At 37.2% G+C, this 24,738-nt stretch overlaps 1 protein-coding gene across 1 annotated transcript in view; it reads right to left on the minus strand.

Annotated features, from left to right (window-relative positions):
* CNTN5 (contactin 5) overlaps positions 1–24,738 on the minus strand; it is a 1,514,795-nt gene that overhangs the window by 166,138 nt on the left and 1,323,919 nt on the right. The window contains exons 15-16 of the mRNA XM_081545335.1: positions 6,163–6,290; positions 3,769–3,944 (exon numbers count right to left, since the gene is read on the minus strand). Coding sequence (XP_081401461.1) covers positions 3,769–3,944; positions 6,163–6,290 — 304 coding nt within the window. The remainder of the gene's footprint in view (positions 1–3,768; positions 3,945–6,162; positions 6,291–24,738) is intronic.

Genomic DNA, 24,738 nt, shown 5'->3' on the forward strand with positions numbered 1-24,738 from the left:
GTGTCTCCTACACTGGCAGGCAGATTCTTTACCACTGCAGCCGGCAAGCCCCAACCTCTGCTTAACCTGCCTGGAATGAATGTAAAGTCGGAAAGCTATTCAATCCCTGCTTCACAAGCCTGTCAGAATCATCTTGCTAAGAACAAATCTGAGTCTCATGGCTCCCTGTTGTATTCCAAATACAATCCAGATTCCATGGCTCGGAAATCAGTGTGTTTAACAGTGAGGACTCTGCGGGTCACCTCTAAATGCATCCAACAAATATTGCCTTATCCTCTACTCTGAGTCCTCACTATACCATCAGAGCTACGGTTCCTCACTGTTCCTGAGAGGTGCTCTGAGCTCTCTGCTTTGTCTATGCTTCACCTGCTCACTGTCTGAAATGTAGTTTCTCCTCATATCCTCTTGGCAAAAATCTTACCAGTCCAGAACCAGTTCGAGTACCAAGTCCTTCCATCAGCGGTATGTAGAGCTCCCCAGTGACAGCACTCTGATAGAAGATTTCTAGCTGCCTGTCCCTTAAACTATGTTCTCTTAGGGGAGAAGGGCTATGTCTTTTAGCTGTTATCCTCCACAGCACTTAGCTTGTAAAATTGAATCTAGAGTGAATCTTAAGAATAGCCTCACTAATTAGCCACCTTTGGTTAGCTCGTATTATTGCCAAAATGCGATTTGGGTGAATTGGATCAAATGCTTCCAGACTAATTGATTTAGTTTGGACCCTTTCAACAAAGGCTTCAGTAATGGATTCACTCCAAAAATCAGTCAAATTGCTGGGTTTGCAAAACATGGCCAAAATAAAGATGCAAGAGAAGTAGAAGCATTTTCATTATAGATTTCAAAGCAATAGCTATTATTCTTTTAACCTGATGTGATGATATGTTTATTTATTCACTCTCTTGAAATGCAGTTCAAATGCACTATTTTATTTAAAACATAATTATACCTTGCCTATACATGTTATAAAAGCTACAGGTAAAATTTTACATAGAGCTTTTTCTGCACACCGGTGGCTGTGTTTAAAAGACATCACTGTAACTAGTTAAAAAGTAGAGAAGTTCATGAAGCTGTATTTTGGCATTACAAAATGGAAAAATATCAACACAATTGGTATCTTTTTGTTTTTTCAAAGATTGGTTGATTCATCTGACACTATGCAGTGTTGATGTGTTTAAAAATATACCCTCTTTCTCTTCTGATTCACCCACTCATTCACCCACTCAACTCTCTACGTTAACTGCCCTGGGCCTAACCCACCAGTGGGTCCACTGGTGGGTTAGGCCCAGGGCAGTTAACGTAGAGAGTTCTCCAGTCAAAGGCACACTCTTTTCCCACCTAAATCCCAAATCCTGTTGGACTTCCTACTCTGCTGGGCCAGCCTAGATCCTTAAGATCTCCTTAGTGGCTCTCTTCTAACACAGAAAGCAAGCCACAGACCGCCCCACCAGTCTTTCCTCTGAGCCCTGGCCTGCCCTCTTATCCCAGAGTCTTCAACTGGCCTCTCACACAGAAGGTTTCCACACGTTCAGAGGCCTTCCCAAATCTCGCTTCTTTATAACTCTTTCACCCCTCCTTCTGAAGCATGCTATTTCCTAGATGTATTATTTCGCAAGGAGAAATGGGGGATGGAAAGATAATGCTTTTCTTTTTCCCTCTGACTTTTCAAAGTCAAAAAATCGGATTCTCTGTCAGGTATGTCCTTAAAGCCAGCCAGGACCCAATCAGTCTTTGAGGATATTAGGAGAAGGGGAATAGACTATTTCTTTCAGACCTTGCAGTTTGGAAGCTTCCAAATACTTTAAAAAGTAAAAAAAAATATATATTTCTATTATTTTTTTCTAAATATACTAAAGCGATAAATCTTAGATGACCTTAAAGCTAAATATTTTTCTTTCTTCTTACTATAACTTCCTCTATTCTTCTGTTCTATAGTTTATTATCCCTGTCTACAAACTGAGACTAATTTATAATGGCTTAAAGCAATATGAGTTTGCATGGAGCAGGGAGTCAATTTTGTACTTCTCAAGGGCAAGAACAGCACATGTACAAAGAGAGAGCAGGTGTTATTAACTGCCAACCTTATGAAGAGGATTAAAGGTATTTATTGATACAAATGAATGGACGTGAAACTAATGTGGATATCTAAGAGACAAAAACAAGAATTCACATAATTGTACCAAGACCATTTATTGATTGATATTTTAAAATAAAGAAGACACCTGCTTCTATGAAGTGAAAATTCATTTCAGACATATTTTTATGTCTAAATCTATGTCTGATCACTCAAAATGAATGTTTACAGAAAATCCTTAGAAGGTATATTTTTGTTGGAATATTTGTTGTTTTCAAATGTAACATTTTTATGTCATATTTTCTGGTTTTATTTTATGACATTCATAGCATACAATTTGTTCACAGTCTTGAAGGAATGATCAACTCAAGGTAAATGAAAATCACAAATTTGAGGAAAAGGAGTTTAACATGATCAATAAATTTTGTATATAACATAACCATTGCTAATTAAAATTAATTTATTTAATGAAATGTGAGTAATACAGTTGGTAATTGCTTCTTATTTATGCATTAATTAAAAATAAATCAGGATGAAAAGAATAGAAGAAAATGTTTAATTTTGCTTGCATTGAAAAGTGCAATAAAGTTCATTCTCACTACTCTCCTAATATAAATTTATCAAATTCTAGAGTGAGAGGGTCTTGGAAATTATCTGGCCCAACTGCCTCACTTCAGTTCTCTATGCGATCAATGCCCAGGCAGGTCAAGTGACTGGATCTTTGTTACATAGCTGATTAAGGATTGAGCTGGAACTTGATCCAGAAAATTCTTGACTTTGGGTCTAGGACTTCCCCCACTGTATCTCATTACCTTTAAAATAAAATTCAATCTAAACTGAGTTTTATATGTTTGGGCTCACCATAGCTGTGGTTTTCCAGTGCTTCCTACAGTGTTTAGAGAAGGATAAACTGGTGCTAATAAGCATGTGGCAGCATTTTAAATTGGATTTGCAGGCATAAATTGCATTTTGATCCACCTCTTTTGCCAATATTGAGGGATATTCCAGCCAGATCCTCTCTGCCACTCTAGTTCTATCGTCTTTCCCTCCCTATATGTCACTCTTGTGTCTTAAACAAGCCACTGTGGGGAAAAGATCTTTTCTCCAGTTCTCTGTTGAGTTAAGACACTGTGATGGTACTATAGGATTTGGTTGAAAAGATTTCTTACTCCATTTAGTAGATATATAATAGAAGATATTACAGGAAAAGATTTGGCAGTTGAGAAATGAGCATGTCTGTGAATATTTATCTAAGGCTACAGCATTTCTGACTTTGGGTTGCAAGTTTAAATTCTGTAATTTGTGAGAGATTAAAGAATCTCCAAGCATTACTATTCCTTCAAGAATAAGCATGCTTATTTCACTTATTCATTGTATCATAATTACTAAGATTGCTTTAAATAATACTAGTCAGCCTGATGTAGCTACATGATATTTGAGAAGTAAGGTATAAATATGGACAGTACTAATCAAATGAATACAAGTTGCAAAGAAGCCAAATTTGCATAATGAAGCATTTCCAATATCTTACTGGTGAGTTTTAAATAAGTATGACTTTCAGTTTGACATGACAGAGAATAATGAAATAAAGTAATTTGAACTTTTTCCTAAACATGTCATCAATAAGAAAAATTTTACATTTGATTCTAAATTTCTAAAAGTATTATTATTCAAAGAACAAAATTGTGTTAACTTACGGCCCTGATGCTTTCAAAATGTCCACCTTCCTTTTCGAAATCGATAGGCTGTCCTTTTAGTGTCCAGTAGAAAGTGACATCCAAACTAGGATCGTGAATTGCTTTGCAATTAAGGACAATGCTTTCTCCCACCGTTAACTCTGTTCTTTTAGGAGTAAGCTCTATCCTTGTAGGTTCTATAGAAATAAAAATACATTAATTAGCATAGCACATAGTTTTCCCCTGCATTCTGTATTTTAAATAATAGAGAAAAATTAAACAAGGAATCTATGTAATATAGTTGCTCCAGGTATGTATCTTTTAATAAACTATTATTAATTGAAATATCTTTTACTGTATTTAGGGTATTTTACTAGGTATTTGTAGGGGACTGATGATTTAAAAGTCTCTATTCCTATTAACAAGTCAGCTTGGATGAAAAAGACGGAAATCTATACAACTAGAAACAGCATTTGGCATCCTGGAAGGAGAAATATTAGAAATAATACTCTGTAGCTTCCCTGTCCACCTTCAAGGATCATCAAGTATAGAAGGATTTTTACACTAAAAAAAAATGCCTCACATCGAAGGAAGAATAATTCAAGCAAGTTCAGTTCTTTAAAGGTTATAGGAAGCACCTTCCTTCAAATTACTATCTTAACAAAGATAAAACTATACTACTACTACTACTGTACCACCTTGTATTTGCTTTGTAGTTTACAAAACCTTCTTGTAAGTAGAGGAGTAGAAGAGGCACCTCTGGCTGATTATAAAATATCCCCTCCAATAGCTGCTTTGACTGAGAGCTGAACAAAGGCAAAATAGTGAATAGAATTTTTTTTAAGAAAAAAAATGTTTATATTAACTAATGATCCATCTTAATTTTTAAAAGATAGATATATTTTTACTGGACGCAGAGCAACTTTAAACCAATAAATGCTAATACGAACTGTACATCTAAGGGATATTTAAGCTAATGATCAAATAAATGCTATATGAGATATATATATATATATACATATATATATATATGTTTGAATAAGTAGGGAGATGATGCAGACAGGATTTTTATTTTTTCTTTTTCCCTAATTAGATTCCTGATTGTAGATGACTCAAGAAGCCTGGCACAAATGATTAAAAATTAGCCTAATTTTCCTATTCCAGCTCTACTGTTTGCAATAGCATAGTCTGATGAAGCACCATTGTGAACCGTTGATAAGTTCCTTCTAAGCGGTCTCTGAGAGCAAAGAGTGACACCAGGAAGGGATATCACTGTTAATATTAGCATTCTGGAACTCGGGTATTCTGGGTGGCATTCTAAATTCTGGCTCCATCAGAGAAGACAGATGATCACAGCATACTGCACTTTAAACCTTGTGACAACTGGAATGTTCTGAGTAACTAAACATTCCACTTAACTCATGACTAACAGAAAGCACTGTTGCTATTATTAAATGACAAAGTCTGTGAATTCTGCCTTGCCTCACTATGGAAAGATTAGCTAACATACACTAAGAATGGGACTCAAACTCAAAGACAGAGCTGCGTTCGTATGTTTTTAAGTGAAGACATTTTAAAAATTATGTTCCTTTCTTCCGTGGATGTTTGCCTCTTTTCTAAAATATCAGAGTGCTGGCTATTTTAATTACATTTCTACTTCTAAAGAAAGAGAAAAATTAACCTTTTATATTTTTGTGGCCAAAGTATGACTCACTGTATACTACATGCACAAATGGAAAAAAAAAAAACAAGTGATGTACTTTGTTGTGAAAAGCATTCCTTTGCCAAATGAAGAGAGTGTTTAAGACAGAAGATGTTCTTATAATTTGACAAGTAGTCTCAAAAGAAGTTTCTAGATTTGAAATCTAGTTCACTGTAGAACTAGAAAACTAACAGAAACATTTAAGCAGTAATATTTATAATAAAATGACAGTGTATAAAAATTCCACTGACGTCAACACTAAAGAGTAACTGGTGTTGCCTCATCCGATGCCTATTCCAACATGGCATGTTCATATCCTCTTTCTGCTTCTCTTCTGTGCCTCAAATTCCCAGTTGAAGTGGTAACAAAGTGGTATTACTGATTGATGCTAAAATTAATCTTGGTTGAGGAAAATATTTTTACTCTGCTGGCATACTTTAAATTTTTGAGATACCAACTAAAACTTCAGAGAGCTTTCTTTACCCTCTCACATGTTTTGTTCAAAGCGAAATACTTAAATTTCTACCAATAATATGTTCCTTCTTCACAGTCCCCTAAATAATGGAAAGGGACAATTTGACTGTGTTTGTCCTTTATGTGCAATTAGATTTCATCAACAGAAGCATGTACACACATACATGCATGCTACATTTATTCTCTTTCGGATAAGGCCGTGAAACTCTGCTGATAGAAAATTCACCACGTTTTCTTACCTTTTACAGATACTGTAGCTGTGATTTCAGCAGAACCGAAGACATTTTCCCCTCGGCAAACGTACTTTCCCTCATCTGATTTAGAAGCATTTAGGATCCGGAGACTCCCGTCTGGAAGAATAGCTATTCTGAAAATTATTAAAAAGGGTTTTTTTTTTTCTTGTTTTACTGCAAATCATCTAAGTGGTAAGAAACTCTGATGAAGTCTGAAACCACTTCCAAGGTAATAATAAATAAGACAAAGATCACTGTGAAAGCATGCAGGGAGAATAGAAATATTTTGCCCTTCAAAAAATTATATAGTAAACCCACATAACACCTTCTTAGAGTTAAAAGGGTTAGGGAGTTACAGGTTTTCTTTTGACACATTTATGACATTCATTTTGAAACTTGTGGGAAAAAAGGTGACCCTGAATTTGGTTATTAAAACTTATACTATAATAACACCCAGTGATATTTTAATATTAAGCTTGAGGTATTTCACCTCAAACCAAGAATGACCTCAAAAATCAAATATAAAAAGAAATAGCATAAAACATAGAGGAGGACAAGCACAGAACATAAAATTACTTGTGTACAGCCTGGAGATGATTTATGGTGGTTTCTCTGCAGGGCAACCTGTGCAGCAAGGGCGTGACAGTGAAACCCGAATCCTGGAACCGGCCCCGCTCACACTGCACTTTTCAAACAGAAAAGCGTGATATCTGAGTTTGCATTTGGGCTATTTTGAGACCTTTATTAAAAGTGGACCTTGAGTCTTATATGAAGGTGAGAAATTAGAGCATTATTAAAAATTTTAGAAGTTTAGTGAAAATAAGGTTGGCATTCAGGATTACCATATTCTCCTGTGTATTCATCATTCTAGAAATATACAGATTTCAAACTTAATTAGAATTTTTGTCCTTTTCTCCCTCATATGCTCCTGAAATATAATCTATTATTTCACCAGTTCATCAGCCTACTGAAGCAACCTGAGGCATAGCAGAGATGGCTGTTGTGATTTATTTGATATGCCACTAGAATTTAGACTGCCTTCTTTTAGGAAAGAAGTCTGTGCTACTTTTGGTAGAAAACCAAAGCTCTCACCAAACTTAAAATTCTAAAATTGGATTCTCTTGGTTCTGAAAAGAAGAGTTTATTCCATGGCATCATGAAAACATTAAACTATTTAAGGTATAAGAATAATGGCTAAATCTGTTTAGTCAACATCCTATAGGTTATTTTTAAATTAGTATTCAATTTTGCCAATCAATCCAGAATGGATGGCTAAGGGCAGTATTGAAATTTTAACAATTGGATTAGATTCTAGGCTGCTGAATATTGATTATTAATTTTCCTAACATTGCCGTCCATAAAGAAACCAGTTTAAAAACATTATACTGCTTTCAATATGGATCAAATTTGATTTACAATGTGTTGACAAGGGAGACAAATTTAGAAGCAAGCCAAACTAGGAATAGAAGATTTGACTGTAATTTATATCTAGGAGGGCTATTAATGAGACATTTGGAAAAAACAGTAGTCTCTAAAGTTATACCATTTATTTAGGATGGTCAATGAAAAATTCTGTTTATTATTTAGGACTGTTCCTATAAAGAGAGAATATAATGTATTTATTTCATTTTAGTAACAGAAATATACATGTTACAAAAAGATGTATTTGAAAGCAAAAATTATACTTTTTATAAACAAACGAGTCTTCTCTTGTATTAATGACACACTTTATTTAAATATATAGTTTGCATGATTGTTAATATCTTAAATATGTCTGGATTTTACTCACTGGTGTAAATTCTAATCTAGCAGGGGAGAAGTTTGGCTTAAAAATTCTCCACCTTTAAAGAAATAAATGTATCTTAGATACTGGCAGTATTTCAACTCTTGATTTAAGATAAGTCCTTTCTCACTGACAGGAGGCAATATATTACAAAGATAGTTTATGAACACTCCTGTACTTTGGGCCACTGATCCATTTGGAGGATGATGAATTTTGAATATCATGATGTTTTTTATCTGTCAATTGTCAGTGTCATTTAACCAAAAGCCTGTCTACTGGTTGAAGTTGCAAATCCTTATCAGATAAACTTTTTTTTTTTTTAATTTAGAAAAGAAAACAAATAGAATAAACAATGAATGCAATTAACGTTATAATGTCTGGCTATTGCAAACATAAATACTTTGATAATTAAATGTTTAATTAATATTTCTTTACAATTTCCTGCTTCTTTATCTTCTTCCCTGTGCTATTATCATGTGATTCCTACATTTGGAATCTTCAGATCTGGAGACCAATGCTGCTGAGACCTCCTTCAACTTGGAGTGGGATGCTAGGTGAGCGGTCAGGTGAAGGTCTATTGTAGACATTTTAGTAATGCAAGCCAGCATTCTAGCACTTAGTATCAAGGCACTCTATTCTGGTCTCTAAACTTCTCCCCAAGTTTCTGCCTAGACCTGGAGATGTCTTTCTTCTCATCTTGCACTTAATCATTGGATCTCTGTCTTGGTAACTCAACTAGTATCACAGTCTACCTAGGACACCGTGGTGCTTACCCCTTTCTTAAATGGAATAATTGCTAACTTACTTATGCCAATCCTGATCTCCAAATTTCAGGATCATTTTCTGGACTCTCCATTTTCATGTTTGACCTACTTTTCAGACAGCAGAGTCTAGTTTAGCCCTTCCAAGTGCTTGTCTGGGAGCACAACCTATATGTGCTTAGTCACTCAGTTGTGTATGACTCTTTGTGATCCCATGGATAGTAGCCCACCAGGCTTATTCTCCAGACAAGAATACTGGAGTGGGTTGCCATTTCCTTCTCCAGGTGATCTTCCCAACCCAGGTATTGAAATTGTCTCTCTTGCATCTCCTGCATTGGCAGACAGATTCTTGACCGATGAGCCCCCAGGAAAGCCTTGTGTCATATCACAGTGGATATCGTATTATAGAATGACTAATCACAAATTAAGACTATGTGCTTTAAAGTCAGAGAGAGTTAGATTCAAATCACTGCCACTGACCAGTATGTGATCTTATGTGCATGCACTCACCTAGAGCCAGGCATCCAGGAATGTGAAGTCAAGTGGGCCTTAGGAAGCATCACTATGAACAAAACTCGTGGAGGTGATGGAATTCCAGTTGAGCTATTTCAAATCCTGAAAGATGATGCTGTGAAAGTGCTGTACTCAATATGTCAGCAAATTTGGAAAACTCAGCAGTGGCCACAGGACTGGAAAAGATCAGTTTTCATTCCAATCCCAAAGAAAGGCAATGCCAAAGAATGCTCAAACTACCACACAATTGCACTCATCTCACATGCTGGTAAAATAATGCCTAAAATTCTCCAAGCCAGGCTTCAGAAATACGTGAACCATGAACTTCCAGATGTTCAAGCTGGTTTTAGAAAAGGCAGAGGAACCAGAGATCAAATTGCCAACATCCTCTGGATCATCGAAAAAGCAAGAGAGTTTCAGAAAAACATTTATTTCTGATTTATTGACTATGCCAAAGCCTTTGACTATGTGGATCACAATAAACTGTGGAAAATTCTGAAGGAGATGGGGATACCAGACCACCTGACCTGCCTCTTGAGAAACCTGTTTGCAGGTCAGGAAACAACAGTTAGAACTGGACATGGAACAACAGACTGGTTCAAATAGGAAAAGGAGTACATCAAGGCTGTATTTGTCACCCTGCTTACTGAACTTCTATGCAGAGTCCATCATGAGAAACACTGGGCTGGAAGAAACACAAGCTGGAATCAAGATTGCTGGGAGAAATATCAATAACCTCAGATATGCAGATGACACCACCCTTATGGCAGAAAGTGAAGAGAAAATAAAGAGCCTCTTGATGAAAGTGAAAGACGATAGTGAAAAAGTTGGCTTAAAGTTCAACATTCAGAAAACTAAGATCATGGCATCTGGTCCCATAACTTCATGGGAAATAAATAGGGGAAACAGTGGAAACAGTGGCTGACTTTAGTTTGAGGGGCTCCAAAATCACTGCAGATGGTGACTGCAGCCATGAAATTAAAAGATGCTTACTCCTTGGAAGGAAAGTTATGACCAACCTACGCAGTATATAAAAAGCAGAGACATTACTTTGTCAACAAAGGTCCATCTAGTCAAGGCTATGGTTTTTCCAGTGGTCATGTATGGACATGAAAGTTGGACTATAAAGAAAGCTGAGCACTGAAGAATTGATGCTTTTGAACTGAGGTGTTGGAGAAGACTCTTGAGAGTCCCTTGGACTGCAAGGAGATCCAACCAGTCCATCCTAAAGGAGATGAGCCCTGGGTGTTCATTGAAAGGACTGATGTTGAAGCTGAAATTCCAATACTTTGTCCACCTGATGCAAAGATCTGACTCATTTGAAAAGACCCTGATGCTGGGAAAGATTGAGGGCAGGAGGAGAAGGGGACGACAGAGGATGAGATGGTTGGATGGCATCACCGACTCGATGGACATGGGTTTGGGTGGGCTCTGGGAGTTGGTGATGGACAGGGAGGCCTAGCGTGCTGCGGTTCATGGGATCGCAAAGAGTTGGACACGACTGAGCGACTGAACTGAACTGAACTGAAGTCACCTCAGTTGTCTCGATGCTTTGCAATCCCATGGACCATAGCCTACCAGTCTCCTCTGTGCATGGGATTTTACAGGCAAGAACACTGGAGTGGGTTGCCATGCCCTCCTCCAGGGGATCTTCCTGACCCAGGGATCCAACCCTCGTCTCTTATGTCTCCTCAATTAGCAGGTGGGTTCTTTACTGCTAGTGCCACTCAGGAAGCCCTATGTGTGATCTTGAAACTACTCAATCTCTGTCCTTATATATATTACTGTCATAATTACAAATAACTAGTTTTTTAAAAGTATAAACCTCAGAGTATATGTAAATTTTTGTGTTTTTGTGCTGTGTGTAGGCAGTAATTGAACATTTACTCAAAAATTTAAGTCAAATATGTGACAAATTTTGAGAGAAAAAGTGGTGCCGGGGAGAATTTCTACCACTAAAGCCTTAATTATTTAGGGTGTTTGATGAGTCTTTTCTGAGGGAAGTATGACCCTGAAACCTGAGGGGTGGGAGAGAGTTAACCAGGTGAAGATTGCGAAAGCACAGGGAATGACACTGCAAGGCCTCCAGATAGGAAAACCCACACGACCTCAAAGAGCCAAACGACCAGCTGTGATGGCAGGTGTAAAGGGGGAGCTGAGGCTGGCTCGGTGGTAAAGAATCTGCCTGGCAAGCAGGAATTGCAGATTCGATCCCTGATCTGGAAGATCCCCTGGAGAGGAAAATGGAAACTCCCATAGTCTTGCCTGGGAAATCCCATGGACAGAGGAGTCTGGTGGGTTACAGTCATGGGGTCACAAAAGTGTCTGAAGTGACTTATTGACTAAACAACAACAATAGGAATACAGTAAGTTCACATGTTAAAAGCATATAACTGAAAACTTCTTACATACAGATGCAGTCATGAAACTATTAACACTATTGAAATAATCAACATATATGTCACCGTCCAAAGCGTCTCTATGTTCTTCTGTACTTTCTGCACTCAGCCCTTTCTCATCCCACCCCTATCATCGGTCAACTACTGATCTGCTTTTTATCACTAGAGTAGGTTTGCACTTTTTCAAAGTTTTATGTAAATAGAATCTTATCAGCATGTACTCCTTTTTGTTTACTTTATTTCACTCAGCATAATTAAGATTAAATTGAGTGTCATCCCTGTTGCAATTACTAAGAATCCATTCCTTTTCATGGCTGAGTAGTATTCCATTGTGTATAGATGGCACAACTTTCGTATCTTTCACCTTTTGGTGGATGCTTATGTTATTTTCAGCTTGTGACTACTACAAATAAAGCTACTGTGAATATTTGTATGTATGTATTTTATCAATATTTATTTCTCTTGGATAAATACTTAGAACTGGATGACTAGATCATCTGGCTTATGTTTCTGTTTATATGTGGAATTTAAGAAAAAAGTACACATGATCTTATCTACAGAACAGAAATTGAGTTACAGATGTAGAAAACAGCCTTTTAGTTACCAGTGGGTAAGAGCGGGGAGGGATAAATTGAAAGATTGGGACTAACATATACACACTGTCACATATAGAATAGATAACTAACAATGACCTACTGCATAGCACAGGGAACTCTACTCAATATTCTGTAATGGGAAAAGAATCTAAAAAAGAGTGGGTATTGTACATGTGTAACTGATTCACTTTGCTGTACATCTGAAAATGACATGACTTTGTAAATCAATTAAACTCCAATAAAAAATTTAAAAAGTAAAAAAAAATATATATATATATAAACTGTCTTCAGCCTGAGAACAGAAAGTAATTTTATGTTTAATGTTTAACATTTTAAGAAGTTGCTGTACTATTTCCATACGGTTGCACCTCTTTGCATTCCTAGCACCCCTATGAGAGAGTTCTTGCAACACTTAATATGGTCAGTCTCTTCAATTTTAGTGACTATGATAAGCAGGTGGTAGAATCTTATTGTTATTATAAGTACCATTTCCCTAATGACTACTGATGCTGAGCATTTTTATATTTGCTTATCTTCTATCTGTATATCTTCCTGGATGAAGAGAGTGCTCAACTATTTTATCAGTTTTTTTATGGAGTTGTTTTGAGATTTGAGAGTTCTTTATATAGTCTATATATAACTCATTTTGCAGGTATGAGACTAGCAATTTTTTTTTTTTACAAGTATCATTTTTCCAACAGCAGCAGTTCTTGGTTGATGAAGCCCAGTTGATTCTATGCTCTGTGCTTTTGCTGTCATACTAAGCAAAATGTTAGGTTTGTTACCTAACCTAAGATCATAAAGTTTATCTGTATTGTTTTTGAAATTCTATAGTTTCTTTACAATGTCCATTCATCTGCTGATGGGCATCTAGGCTGCTTCCCTGTCCTGGCTATTATAAACAGTGCTGCGATGAACATTGGGGTACACGTGTCTCTTTTAATTCTGGTTTCGTCAGTGTGTATGCCCAGCAGTAGGACTGCTGGGTCATATGGCAATTCTATTTTCAGTTTTTTGAGGAATCTCCACACTGTTCTCCATAGCGGCTGTACTAGTTTGCATTCCCACCAACAGTGTAAGAGTGTTCCCTTTTTTCTCTATTGTAAAGTTAAAAAATAGATAAATAAACTAATTTTAAGAAAAAGGAAATTCTATAGTTTCAATTTTTATGTTTATGTCTGTGATTCGCTTTGAGTTACTTTTTGTTTATGCTATAGGGTATGAATCTAACTACACAGTGAAAGTGTGAGTGGCTCAGTTGTGTCTGACTCTTTTTGACCCCATGGACTACAGCCCACCAGATCACCTCTGTCCCTGGAATTCTCCAGGCAAGAATACTGGAGTGAGTAGCCATTCCCTTTCCAGGGGATCTTCCCAACCCAGGGATTGAACTGGAGTCTCTCACATTGCAGGCAGATTTTTGAATGTCTGAGCCACCAGGGAAGCCCTTTACTTAGTATATGGTTATCCAATTGTTCCATGCCATCATTTGGAAAAGACTTATCTTTCCTCCATAGTCTTTTCACCATTGTCAAAAATCAATTGGCCATGGTCAACAACTGCTTAACCCTCTCTGCTGGTCCACTGATCTACTAGCGTCTTGATTACTGGAGCAGTGTGATATGTCTTAAGGTCATGTGAGATAATTCCTTCTACTTGTCCTTCTTTTTCAGAACTGTTTTGGGTATTCTATATTCTTAGCATTTCCATATAAATTTTGCAATTACCAAAATAAAACCTACTGAAATTTTGATTGGAATTTCAGTGAATATACAGCACAATTTAAGGAGAAATTAATGTTAACAATATTGCTTTAGAATCCATGAACATGACATATCTCCCTTTATTTAATTTTTTAAAAATCTCTCTAAGTAATATTTTTTAGTTATCAGTCTACTGGTTTTAGATATCTTTTGTCAGATTTATCCTTATACTTTTTGTTGCTATAGTAAAGTACTACTTTTAATTAATTAATTGTAATTGCTTATTTAATTACTATTTTTTAACAATAATTACATGAGAAATATGTAGTTTTAAGAAGCTGTACAGTGATATCCCTTGTATGCTTTTTTTCCAGTAACTCTTTATGTTGCCGTAAAGTGTAGAATAGCCAAAGGTATAGTATAATATCACAATCAGGATATTGATATTAATATAATCAATTGATCACATTTAAATATTCCTAGTTTTAACTTATTCATTTGTGCGTGCTTTAATTTCTATACAATGTTTTCATTTTGTGTTTGTGTATCCATCACCACAGTCAAGACACTGAACAATTCTAACACCATAAAAACTCTTCATCTTTCCTTTTACAGCCTTAGCACCTTCATTCCACACCACCACCACCATCCCTAGCCCATGGATCCTAATTGCAGCCAACTGATTTGTCCTGTTACTTTTTTTCATCTCAAAAATTACACAGAAGTGAAATCTTATAATATGTAACTTTGTGGGGGCTGATTTTTTTTTACTCATTTGACTTAATTCCTTGGAGAATCATCCAAGTTGTTGTATGCATTAACAGTTTATTTTTACTGCTGACTAATATTCTATGGTATATATGTACTGCAGTATTTTTAAACACTCATTTGTTGAAGGACATCTGGGGTTATTATAATTTTGATATTACAAATGAATTTCTAAATGCATTTCCATACAGGGTTTGTTAATGAACCTACATTTTCATTTCTTTAGCATAAATGCCCAAGATTATAATTGTTGGGTCATATAATAATTAAATATATAGTTCTATAAGAAATTTTCAATGTTTTCCAGACTATCTGTATCATTTCACATTAGTAGCAGGGATGAGTGAATGATCCACCTTGTCCACACCTTCACCAGCATTGGTTGTTTCTACTAATTTTTAAAGTCATCTTATTAGGTATATAATAATGTCTCCTTACGGTTTTAACTTGTATCTCTCCCATGGTTAATTATGTTGAATATAGTTTCACATATTTCTTTGCTATCTATGTATCCTCTTTGGTAAATTACAGCTCATTCTTTTGCCTGAAATTTTCTTGGTTCTCTCTAGTCTACAAAATAACATATTTATTCCTTAGTAGAACAGTTGAAAGTGAAAGTTGCTCAGTCGTGTCCGACTCTTTGCAACCCCATGGACTACAGAGTCCATGGAATTCTCCAGGCCAGAATACAGGAGTGGGTAGTCTTTCCCTTCTCCAGGAGATCTTCCCAATCCAGGGATTGAACCCAAGTCTCCCGCATTTCAGGCAGATTCTTTACCATCTGAGCCTCAGGAGAAGCCTAGAATAGTGGAAAGTCTTTACCAAATGGTCATAACTTCCATAATCCCTGCTCTCCTGTGCTCTGCTCTGCAGGTCTCCAAACTCTTTGTAATGCATCTTAAATATGTGTGTTTTATTTCACTTGTAAATAACTTACGCATCTCACACACATACACCCATGGAATGCTATACTAATAATACTAAGTGCATTATAAACATATCATAATTAGGTATTGTGGCTTCCCTGGTGGTTCAGTGGTAAAGAATCCACCTGTCAATGCAGGATATGCAGGTTCTCTCTGGGTCTTTTTGAGAAAATCTCTTGGAGAAGGAAATGACATCCACTCCAGTTTTCTTGCCTAGCTAATCCCATGGACAGAGGAGCCTGGCGGGCTACAGTCCATGGGATCATGAGAGTTGGACACAACTTAGTGACTAAACAACAACTATGATTATAAATAAAACAATATTCCATTTTCTTCTTTTACTTTCTCATCTCCTAATGAGTATCTTGCACACATCTGCATTGCTCAGACTTGTATTTGGAGACCCTTGCTCTCGTCATAAGACCGTGTACCTTTCGGTGCTTAGATTCCTACCTGTTTATCTTACTCACTATCTTGCTCACCTGAACTCCTCCTCAATGCTCTTTACTTAGGATCATTCCTGCCTTTGTGTTTTACTTCCTCAGAAGAAAAATAACATTTTTCACATTTTTTCTCAGCCTATGATGTCTTATGAATTTCATCCACTGAGAACGAGAATTTCAGCATTTTTAAGCTCTCTTGTAAAGACTGGAGAACTAAAAAAAAAAAAAATTGATTCAAATAATCAGAAAAAACTACAGTGTTGAAAATAATATAATAGAATGTTGTAACAATTAGTCAACCCCAATTTATCCCTTCCATTATACATAAGAAAGTTCCTATCATAAAAATAAAATAAAATTTTGCTATTGTATTAAACTTTCAATGATACAGTTATTAAAATTCAAAATATCTTATCATAAAAATGTACAATTGCTATGAGAAATAGGTGCATTTATGATTTTGGATAAAATTTGGGATGAAAACTTTAAACAACAAGAGGAACTGGGCTCTACATAGGTCTTAAAATGGTTATGCTGATGCTAAACATTTACTGATCACTTTTTATGTGTCAGGCGTCATACTAACCTTCTACACCTTATTTAGTATAAGGTTTCTAACTATTTTGTTACTTGAGTATTGTTAACCTCATTTGCTAATGAGAAAACTAGCACTTCTCATCATTTATTGCTTTATTCAAGGCTCTTCAGCAAGTGGCAGTGCCTTGATTTCAGCCAGGCTCTTGGACTGGTTATTTGCTTGCTTGTCAGTATCTTCCTGCTTCATTTGTAACCCCCTTCCCTTACTTCAGTTACTTCATAACTCCACAATAGCTGGTACTCAATACATGGTGATGGAAATAAACTGGATGTACTTAAACTGCTTTATCTTACAGATGAAGATACTGATGTTGAGAGCACTTCAGATCACCCTTCAAAAAATAAAAGGATATATATCTTGTTTTGATAATATTTATTATGTCCCTACAATTTGCCAGGCCTTGAAAAAAAAAATGTAATACATTTTAATTCTTACTAAGATCCCAGGCATAATTAGCCCAGGCAGCAGGGGCTAAATGACTATCAAGATTTTAGAGTTGGTCTACTGGATTCCAAAATTCATGCTGCACTTTCAGCTATTGTAGTTGACCCAAAGTAAACATCAGAAGAAAGCTTTGCATAAGATCACAAGCTTAGTGGCAGCTTTGACCTGCGATAGAAGCTGACAGAAGTGGAAATGCAAGGGTAACAAGAGAAGACACACGTTTCCCACAGATGGTGAAAAAGAGAAATTCACACTCTTTAACTTGATCAGTAAGATTTTTAAAAAGCTAAGGGCGATGCACACTCAAGGAGGGCTGTGCCGTCACCATGCTCTTCCCTTCAGACGCAGTTTAGCTGAAAGGAGAAGGGAAGTGACCCAGAAAGACATGCACGACAGCCGTTAGGAAGCGCGAGGGACAGCTTAAGTGCAGCAGTTACTTTAATTAATGGACCTCGTCCCTGGCTCTGAGCATCACATAAGGAACCTGAAGAAACTGCAGGAGCTTTTGTGCTGAGCCCTCCAATCATGTCAGAACCTCCAGACTCTGAAGAAAGGGTGAGGTGGAAGGGGGGCAGCCTCTTTGCCAGAGATATTAATAGATATTGGAAGGTGTTGCCATTAACAAAACAAAACATAATAAAGCAAAAATCCCAAACACACACTTATATTGTCCTCTTTCTGAAGGATATCATTACAAGCATTTATCACAGACCCAACAAACAACATATGCTGAGCTATACTCAATCGTTTTCCTCAAATTGGCTTCTTACACCAATGTTTCTTATTTTAGATGAATTTGTAAGGAAAATTCTGAGTGTTCATGTACCTACTTTTTTTTGTGCAGACACTATGTAACTTTCCTCAGCTTCTCAGGGAAATCTGTGATGGAAACAAAATTAAGAACCACCATAAAATCTTTTATTTTATAGATGCCATAACTACTCAAAGATGGAAAGCCAAGAGTATTTCCTTCTTAAAGTTCAGGGTAAAACACAGACTATTAACTCAGAAGTCATCATTTAGTTTTCTTTTTTCCATCATAACAAATTGGTCAAGCCAGATCTATTGCCTATTGTAAACATTTCTTATATCTATTCCCTTGACTTTGGCTTACTGGAGAGTCAAACACAGTGGGTAAAAGCGTGAAGTGGTTTGACCTTTTCTAATCATTGCCTTTAACCATGTCTAATCTGTTTCTCTACTTTCTTGGAACATCCAGAAGGTCCCACGGCTTTTAAATAACTTGTAGCTGTCACAAAGGGCACATTTATCTCTGAGCTTCACCTAGCTCAGCTCCTAACAAATGACTCGAACCCAGGACTCTGCAGCTACATGGAGAATGGAGAGTGGTCTTTGTCCACATCTTTCCTCTTCTCCCCAGTTCTCATTCTCCTTTGTGAGTCACTGTAGGGAGGACAGAGCTGGAAGGGGAGCTGTGTCGCTTACTCCTCCGACTTCCATTGTGGTTCTCAGCAGGATGCAGTTGTGGCTCTGGATGAAGACCCGTGCTTGTGAGCCGGTCAGTGAGCCTGTGGGGTCTTCTTCCTGAGCGGTCTCTGATGACACCCCCTCTTCAGGCACTGCCGCTTCCCCTCTTTGTCAGCTCCTACCTCTGGGGTTTTGCTCATGGAGCCCAGAAGACTCATGGTTGCCTCCTTTCTCCAAACTCCATCCAACCCAACACATACTCTTGCTTTTTTAAGGAGTATAGGTTGCTTTCCTGCCACACCTCTTGATACGGTATCATCTCTTTTTAGTTATTTCCTCCCCCTGTTCATACAAGGCCAGAAGACAATCAGTAATTCTGTTGCCTAAGCAAGTGTTCCATAAGGGATTTGTTGTTCTTTAGTCACTAAGTTGTGTCTGACTCTTTGTGACTCCATGGACTGTAGGCAACCGGGCTCCTCTGTCCATGGAATTTTCGAGGTAAGAATACTGGAGTGGGTTACCATTTCCTCCTCCAGGGGATCTTCCTGACACGGGGATGGAAACCCTGTCTCCTGCATTGCAGGCAGATACTTCACCACTGAGCCACCAGGTTTATAATTTCTGTGACTGTCCTTGAAATTTTTGCCCTTACTTGAATGTTAAGGTAGGAAAAGAAAGAAAAAAAAAAAAACACCTCACAATCCCCACTAAGCCAAAGCCTGCAAAGCATGTCTTCCTTCTCTCTCCTACTCTTTTATGCACACAGAAATGAGGAGTGGAGAGGGATGTGGATGGGCAGGTAACACTATGCTAGGATGATATTTCAAGAAGCAGAACTGGAGCAGCTACCTGTGTCCTGGATGAACTACCTGGTTCCCAAAGTTTTAGGTGTCTCTACAGGATATTGGGTGCTGGCAGCAGTTTGTTCTCATCTCTGACTTCAGGTTTAACATATAATTACCACTTGTGAAGCTCTCATCAACATTCATCTACACTTTGCCATTCTGCTATCTGCCTGCAGTTCCAGGCCACTCCCTATTTCAACACAAGGGTTTCTTCAGGGTGGTAATGATGGTGTTATCATTGCCTTAATGCCTATCCAAGTCTCCGCCCTGCATTCAGGGTGAAATCCCAAAGTCATTAGCATGATGTATGACGTCTTTCATAATCTCAATCTCTCTCTGCCTTTCCAATCACATCTCAGACTCCGAGCTGCTTCCTCACGTCTATACCTATCCTGCTTTCTATTCATAATGAGCCACTTGTCATCCTGTGAAGAATCTATGTGGGTTTTTTTTCACTGTTTTTTATTATTTCACAGATTTAGATACATTTCATAGTACAATAGTGTGTCTACTAGCATGAATATATGAGTTTTTCCTTGTTGACAATAAAAACCTACTCAAATCTTAGTGGGTATTTTTTCTTTCAACCATACTTTGAAAAATGCTATTTTATTAGCTAGATATAAACTTGTGTATTTATAATATGTTTTTCTATTCTACATTAGATTTATGTCTTCCTTATCAGCTCTTGAATAGTTTGATAAAAACCCATCTCAACTAAATGCATTTGTTCATTTTCCTCTGGGAGCATTTTGCTTAGCACTAATGAGAAATTGAGCTAACAAAGAGGGAGATATTAAAACCAAACACAGTAGAGCTAGGTAAATACTTTCAGAGTGATGAAACTGAGTTCTAAACTTTTCCACTGATATGTTTCTAAAGCTAAAAGATTCTGTGGAGTTGTTTATAGCACCAAACTGAGAAATTTTTTAATAAAATCATAGTTGAGATGGCATTGAATCATTTACCCTGAAGCTTTTCAAAGTGCTCTGAACTGAATAGTCTGTCATTTCATGTTAACTTGGGCACAAAATCTGTCAATATATCTTAATCCAAACTAAAAAAGAAAAAGGACAGGTATTTATAAAGACGTGGAATCTTTATTATTCCTGGAGTTTGTGTGAGTTTTTGCTTTTTATTTTTAATTTGCTGTCTGTATAAATATCTAAAACTCTTAGGAAATGGAGAAAAATTATTGCTCTTCTGAAACCACTAAGGTCACACAAATAGCATCCAGGGCCAAATTATGAATTTTTGATATGCCCTAAAAACCTGGGATGATTTTTAGTCCATTTTAAATTATACTGACCTAATTAGAAAGCTTGACCATAGCTAAGCTCTTTAATATTAAAAGAGTGCCTGTTTATTGTTATTTTTTTTATTAGTTCCCTCTTAGAAAGCAGCTCTTCCACAGTTTAGCTCAACTTACTTTTTGAACAGAACAAATCAACATGAGTTAATTGATTTTTTTTAATCCATTGATCTGTGGTGTTGTAGGGGAAGGGAAGTGTATTAGACAGTAAGTACAAAACCCCACTTCCGCTTTCACCTGTTAACTAACCTTTATTTCAATTCTGTGCCTCTCCTCCTTTATCCATAAACCAGTGTGGACTAAATTTCTAAGATACTTTTCACCTATTTATCTATCATTCCAAACTTTTCTCTCCGTCTCAGGCTACATTCCATGATTTCTATCTCTTTCTTTCTTTCCTTTCTTCCTCTCTTTTTGAAGTTGCCTTGACATTTTCTGCTTATCAAGGCCTTTCTCAGAAAAAGACAGGTTCCCGGTTTCCCAGCTTCTAATTTGCATGCAACCATAGATGCACAGGGCGCTGTGTCCTGCTCTAAGGATGACAGAGAATATAAGACCTTTCTCAGTGCCCTGAGATATTCACTGATTCCTTTTTCACTCTTGTGAAAAAAACCTGGTTAATAACAGGGTGGTCGGAATAACTATCAGTATTTGAGAAATTTTAAGTCAGTATTGACAAATGCACATAAGGAAGTCAAGTGTAAGTTAAAATTTCAGTTGAGTTTAGGGTTTAAACAATGTCACAAATAGAAACGTTTGGAGAAATATGAAGCTGTTGTCCAGACAAAAATCATATTAGTCCAACCACCTTAATTTCTTTGATGTAAGTCTATTAATTGCATTATTTGTACATTGTCTTTCTTTTAAACAAACAAACAAAAAATATATAGTACCAAAAAAAAAATCCCACACAGGTTTTCTTTTCTTTTTTTTTTTTTAATTTAGACAAACAGACTCAGCCACTTATGGGCTGAGTGATTTGGGCAAGCAATTTAATATCTCTGAATAATCCATTTGTAAAATCAGGGTTCCTAATATTATTTCATGGCAAATAGAAGGGGGAAAGGTGGAAGCAGTGACAGAGTTCCTTTTCTTGGGCTTTAAAATCTCTGCAGATAGTGACTGCAGCCATGAAATCAGAAGATTGTTTCTTGGCAGGAAAGTTATGACAAACCTAGATAGTGTTTTGAAAAGCAGAGATATTACTCTGCCAACAAAGGTCTGCATAGTCAAGGCTATGGTTTTCCCAGTGGTCATGTACAGTTTGTGAGAGTTGGACCATAAAGAAGGCAGAGCAGCAAAGAAGTGATGCATTCAAACTGTGGTGTTGGAGAAGACTCCTGAGAGTCCTTTGGTCAGCAAGGAGATCAAACCAGTCAATCTTAAAGGGAATCAACCTGAATACTCTTTGGAAAGACTGATGCTGAAGCTGAAACTCCAGTGTTTTGGTCACCTGATGCGAACAGCCGACTCACTGGAAAAGCCCCTGATGCTGGGAAACATTGAGGGCTGGAAGAGAAGAAGGCATCAGAGGATAAGATGGCTGGATGGCATTACTGATGTAATGGGTATGAACTTGGGCAAACTTCGGGAGATGGTGAGGCATAGGGAAGCCTGGCGTGCTATAATCCATGGGGTCACAAAGAGTTGGACACTACTGGGCAACTTAACAACAACAATGTTTGTGTGATATGTGTAAGAATCCAAAATGAGTTAAGTGGCTATCATTGCACTAAGAATAATAGAAGGCATTCAGTTGGCATTTGCTATTTAACATTAAAAATAACATTATCAGTTATTTTTGGAGTGCCTGATATAAGCCATGCACTGTGCCATACTAGCTTACTTGAGTCATATTCTCTTGGGAAAGTCTTTTAATATAGTAACATAGCTAACTTCTTGGAGAAGGAATGGCAACCCACTCCAGTATTCTTGCCTGGAGAATTCTATGGGGAGAGGTGCCTGGAGGGCTACAGTCCATCGGGTCACAGAGTCAGACATGACTGAGCGACTAAAACACACACACACATAGTTAACTTCTAAAGGATAAGAAGGAAGCAGCCAAACCTTTCAGAATATGGAATAATATTCCTGTCAGAGGGAATAACAGTTACAAAGACCTTGAGACTAGAGTGACTTTGGGCATCGGTATGGAGAGAAGGCCAGCCAGTATGAACACAAGATATAAGGTAAAAATAAGAGTGGTAGATATTTATATGGATGGAAACATTTCAGTAGATTAGCTACAAATTTTAAATCTAACCTGATATGGAGAAAAAAAGATAAAGTATATTTGCTTTCAGTGAGAATAATCTGAATTGGGAATATATCAATAAATCTAATTACTTAAATCATATTCACTTTACTTGAGAGACAAAATTATGGTTCTTCATGTGCTTTAAAAGCAAAAATGCTTCTGTAATATCAAAATTGACTAAAATAATATGAATCATTCTTTAAAATTTCATAGTCCTTTTCAGGTCTTTAGTTGGAGGATGGCCATTTAAAAGCACACCGTTGCCTTTGGCATCTTTAAATAAGATGATTCAGGGGTTTTTGCAGTTTTTAGGGCAGTCTTGGTACCTCTGGATTCATAGAAAGTTCAGCTACCAACTGAGCTTCATAATCTTATACTAGCAACTGCTTTTCATTCTTTCATTCACTTAAATATTTGTTGAGTGAGTGAGTCAGTGAAAGTCGCTCAGCCATGTCAGACTCTTTCTGACCCCATGGACCATAGCCCACCAGACTCTTCTCTGCCCATGGGATTCTCCAGGCAAGAATACTTGAGTGGGTTGCCATTCTCTTCTCCAGGGGATCTTCCCAAAACAGGGATTGAACCCAGCTCTCCTGTTTTCTCTTCCTTTGGTTTTGGTAAATATTTGCTGAGTCTCTACCATATGTCAGGCATTGTTTCATGCTTCATTCTTCACAGATGAGGCAAATCATTTTTTCAGATTCAGAGCTCTTAATGAATATCTTTCTGTACCTCAAATGAAAAAAAATGCAGCACACCAGTGCCAGCAACAAAGCTTTGGGTCTAGAATGTTCCTTCACTCCTCTGTAACCATCTTCCCTTTGGCTAGTTCTCAGTTCAAGTGCCACTTCCTTTGAGAAGCCCTCTCTGATTACCCCTGGTCTTGTATGTTTCTTCTGTTGTATACATGCATCAATCAGATTTCTATCCTTCAGAACAAAAAAGCAAATTTCTTAACTCAATTTGTTATTATTGATTAACTAGTATGATAGTAACGTGATTACTTTGGCCACCTGATGTAAAGAGCCAACTCATTAGAAAAGACCCTCATGCTGGGAAAGATTGAAGGCAGGAGGAGAAGGGGATGACAGAGGATGAGACAGTTGGATGGCATCACCAACTCAATGGACATGAGTTTGAGTAAGCTCTGGGAGCTGGTGATGAACAGGGAATCTGGTGTGCTGCAGTCGATGGGGTCACAAAGAGTTGGAAATGACTGAGTGACTGAACTGGAACTGGATATTAATGATGTTAGAAAAAGCAGATTTGAGGAATTTTTTAGTTTGAGTTCAAAATCATTCATAAAATACTGGAGACAATTCATAATATCAGCAATACGTTTGGCCCAGGAACTGCTAACAAACATACAGTGCAGTGGTGGTTCAGGAAATTCTGCAAAGGAGACTAGAGCCTTGAAGATGAGGAACACAGTGGCTGGTCATCAGAAGTTAGCAACAACCAACTGAGAGTATCATCAAAGCTTATCCGCTTACAACTACGTGAGAAGTTGCCAAAGAACTCACTGTCAATCATTCTATCGTCATTCAGCATTTGAAGCAAATTGGAAAGTTGAAAAAGCCCTATAAGTGGTGCCTCATGAGCTGACCGCTATTCAAAGAAATTGTCATTCAAAGAGAAGTGTCATGTTCTCTTATTGTATGCAACAGCAGTGTACCATTTCTTGATTGGATTGTGACATGCCATGAAGAGTGGATTTTATCCAACAACCAGCAACTAACAGCTCAGTTGTTGGACCAAGAAGAAGCTCCAAGGCCCTTCCCAAAGCCAAACTTGCACTCAAAAAGG

The sequence above is a fragment of the Giraffa tippelskirchi genome, chromosome 11 (assembly GCF_054371585.1).
Source record: "Giraffa tippelskirchi isolate mGirTip1 chromosome 11, T2T-mGirTip1v1.2.pri, whole genome shotgun sequence".
NCBI classification, from domain to species: Eukaryota; Metazoa; Chordata; class Mammalia; order Artiodactyla; family Giraffidae; genus Giraffa; species Giraffa tippelskirchi.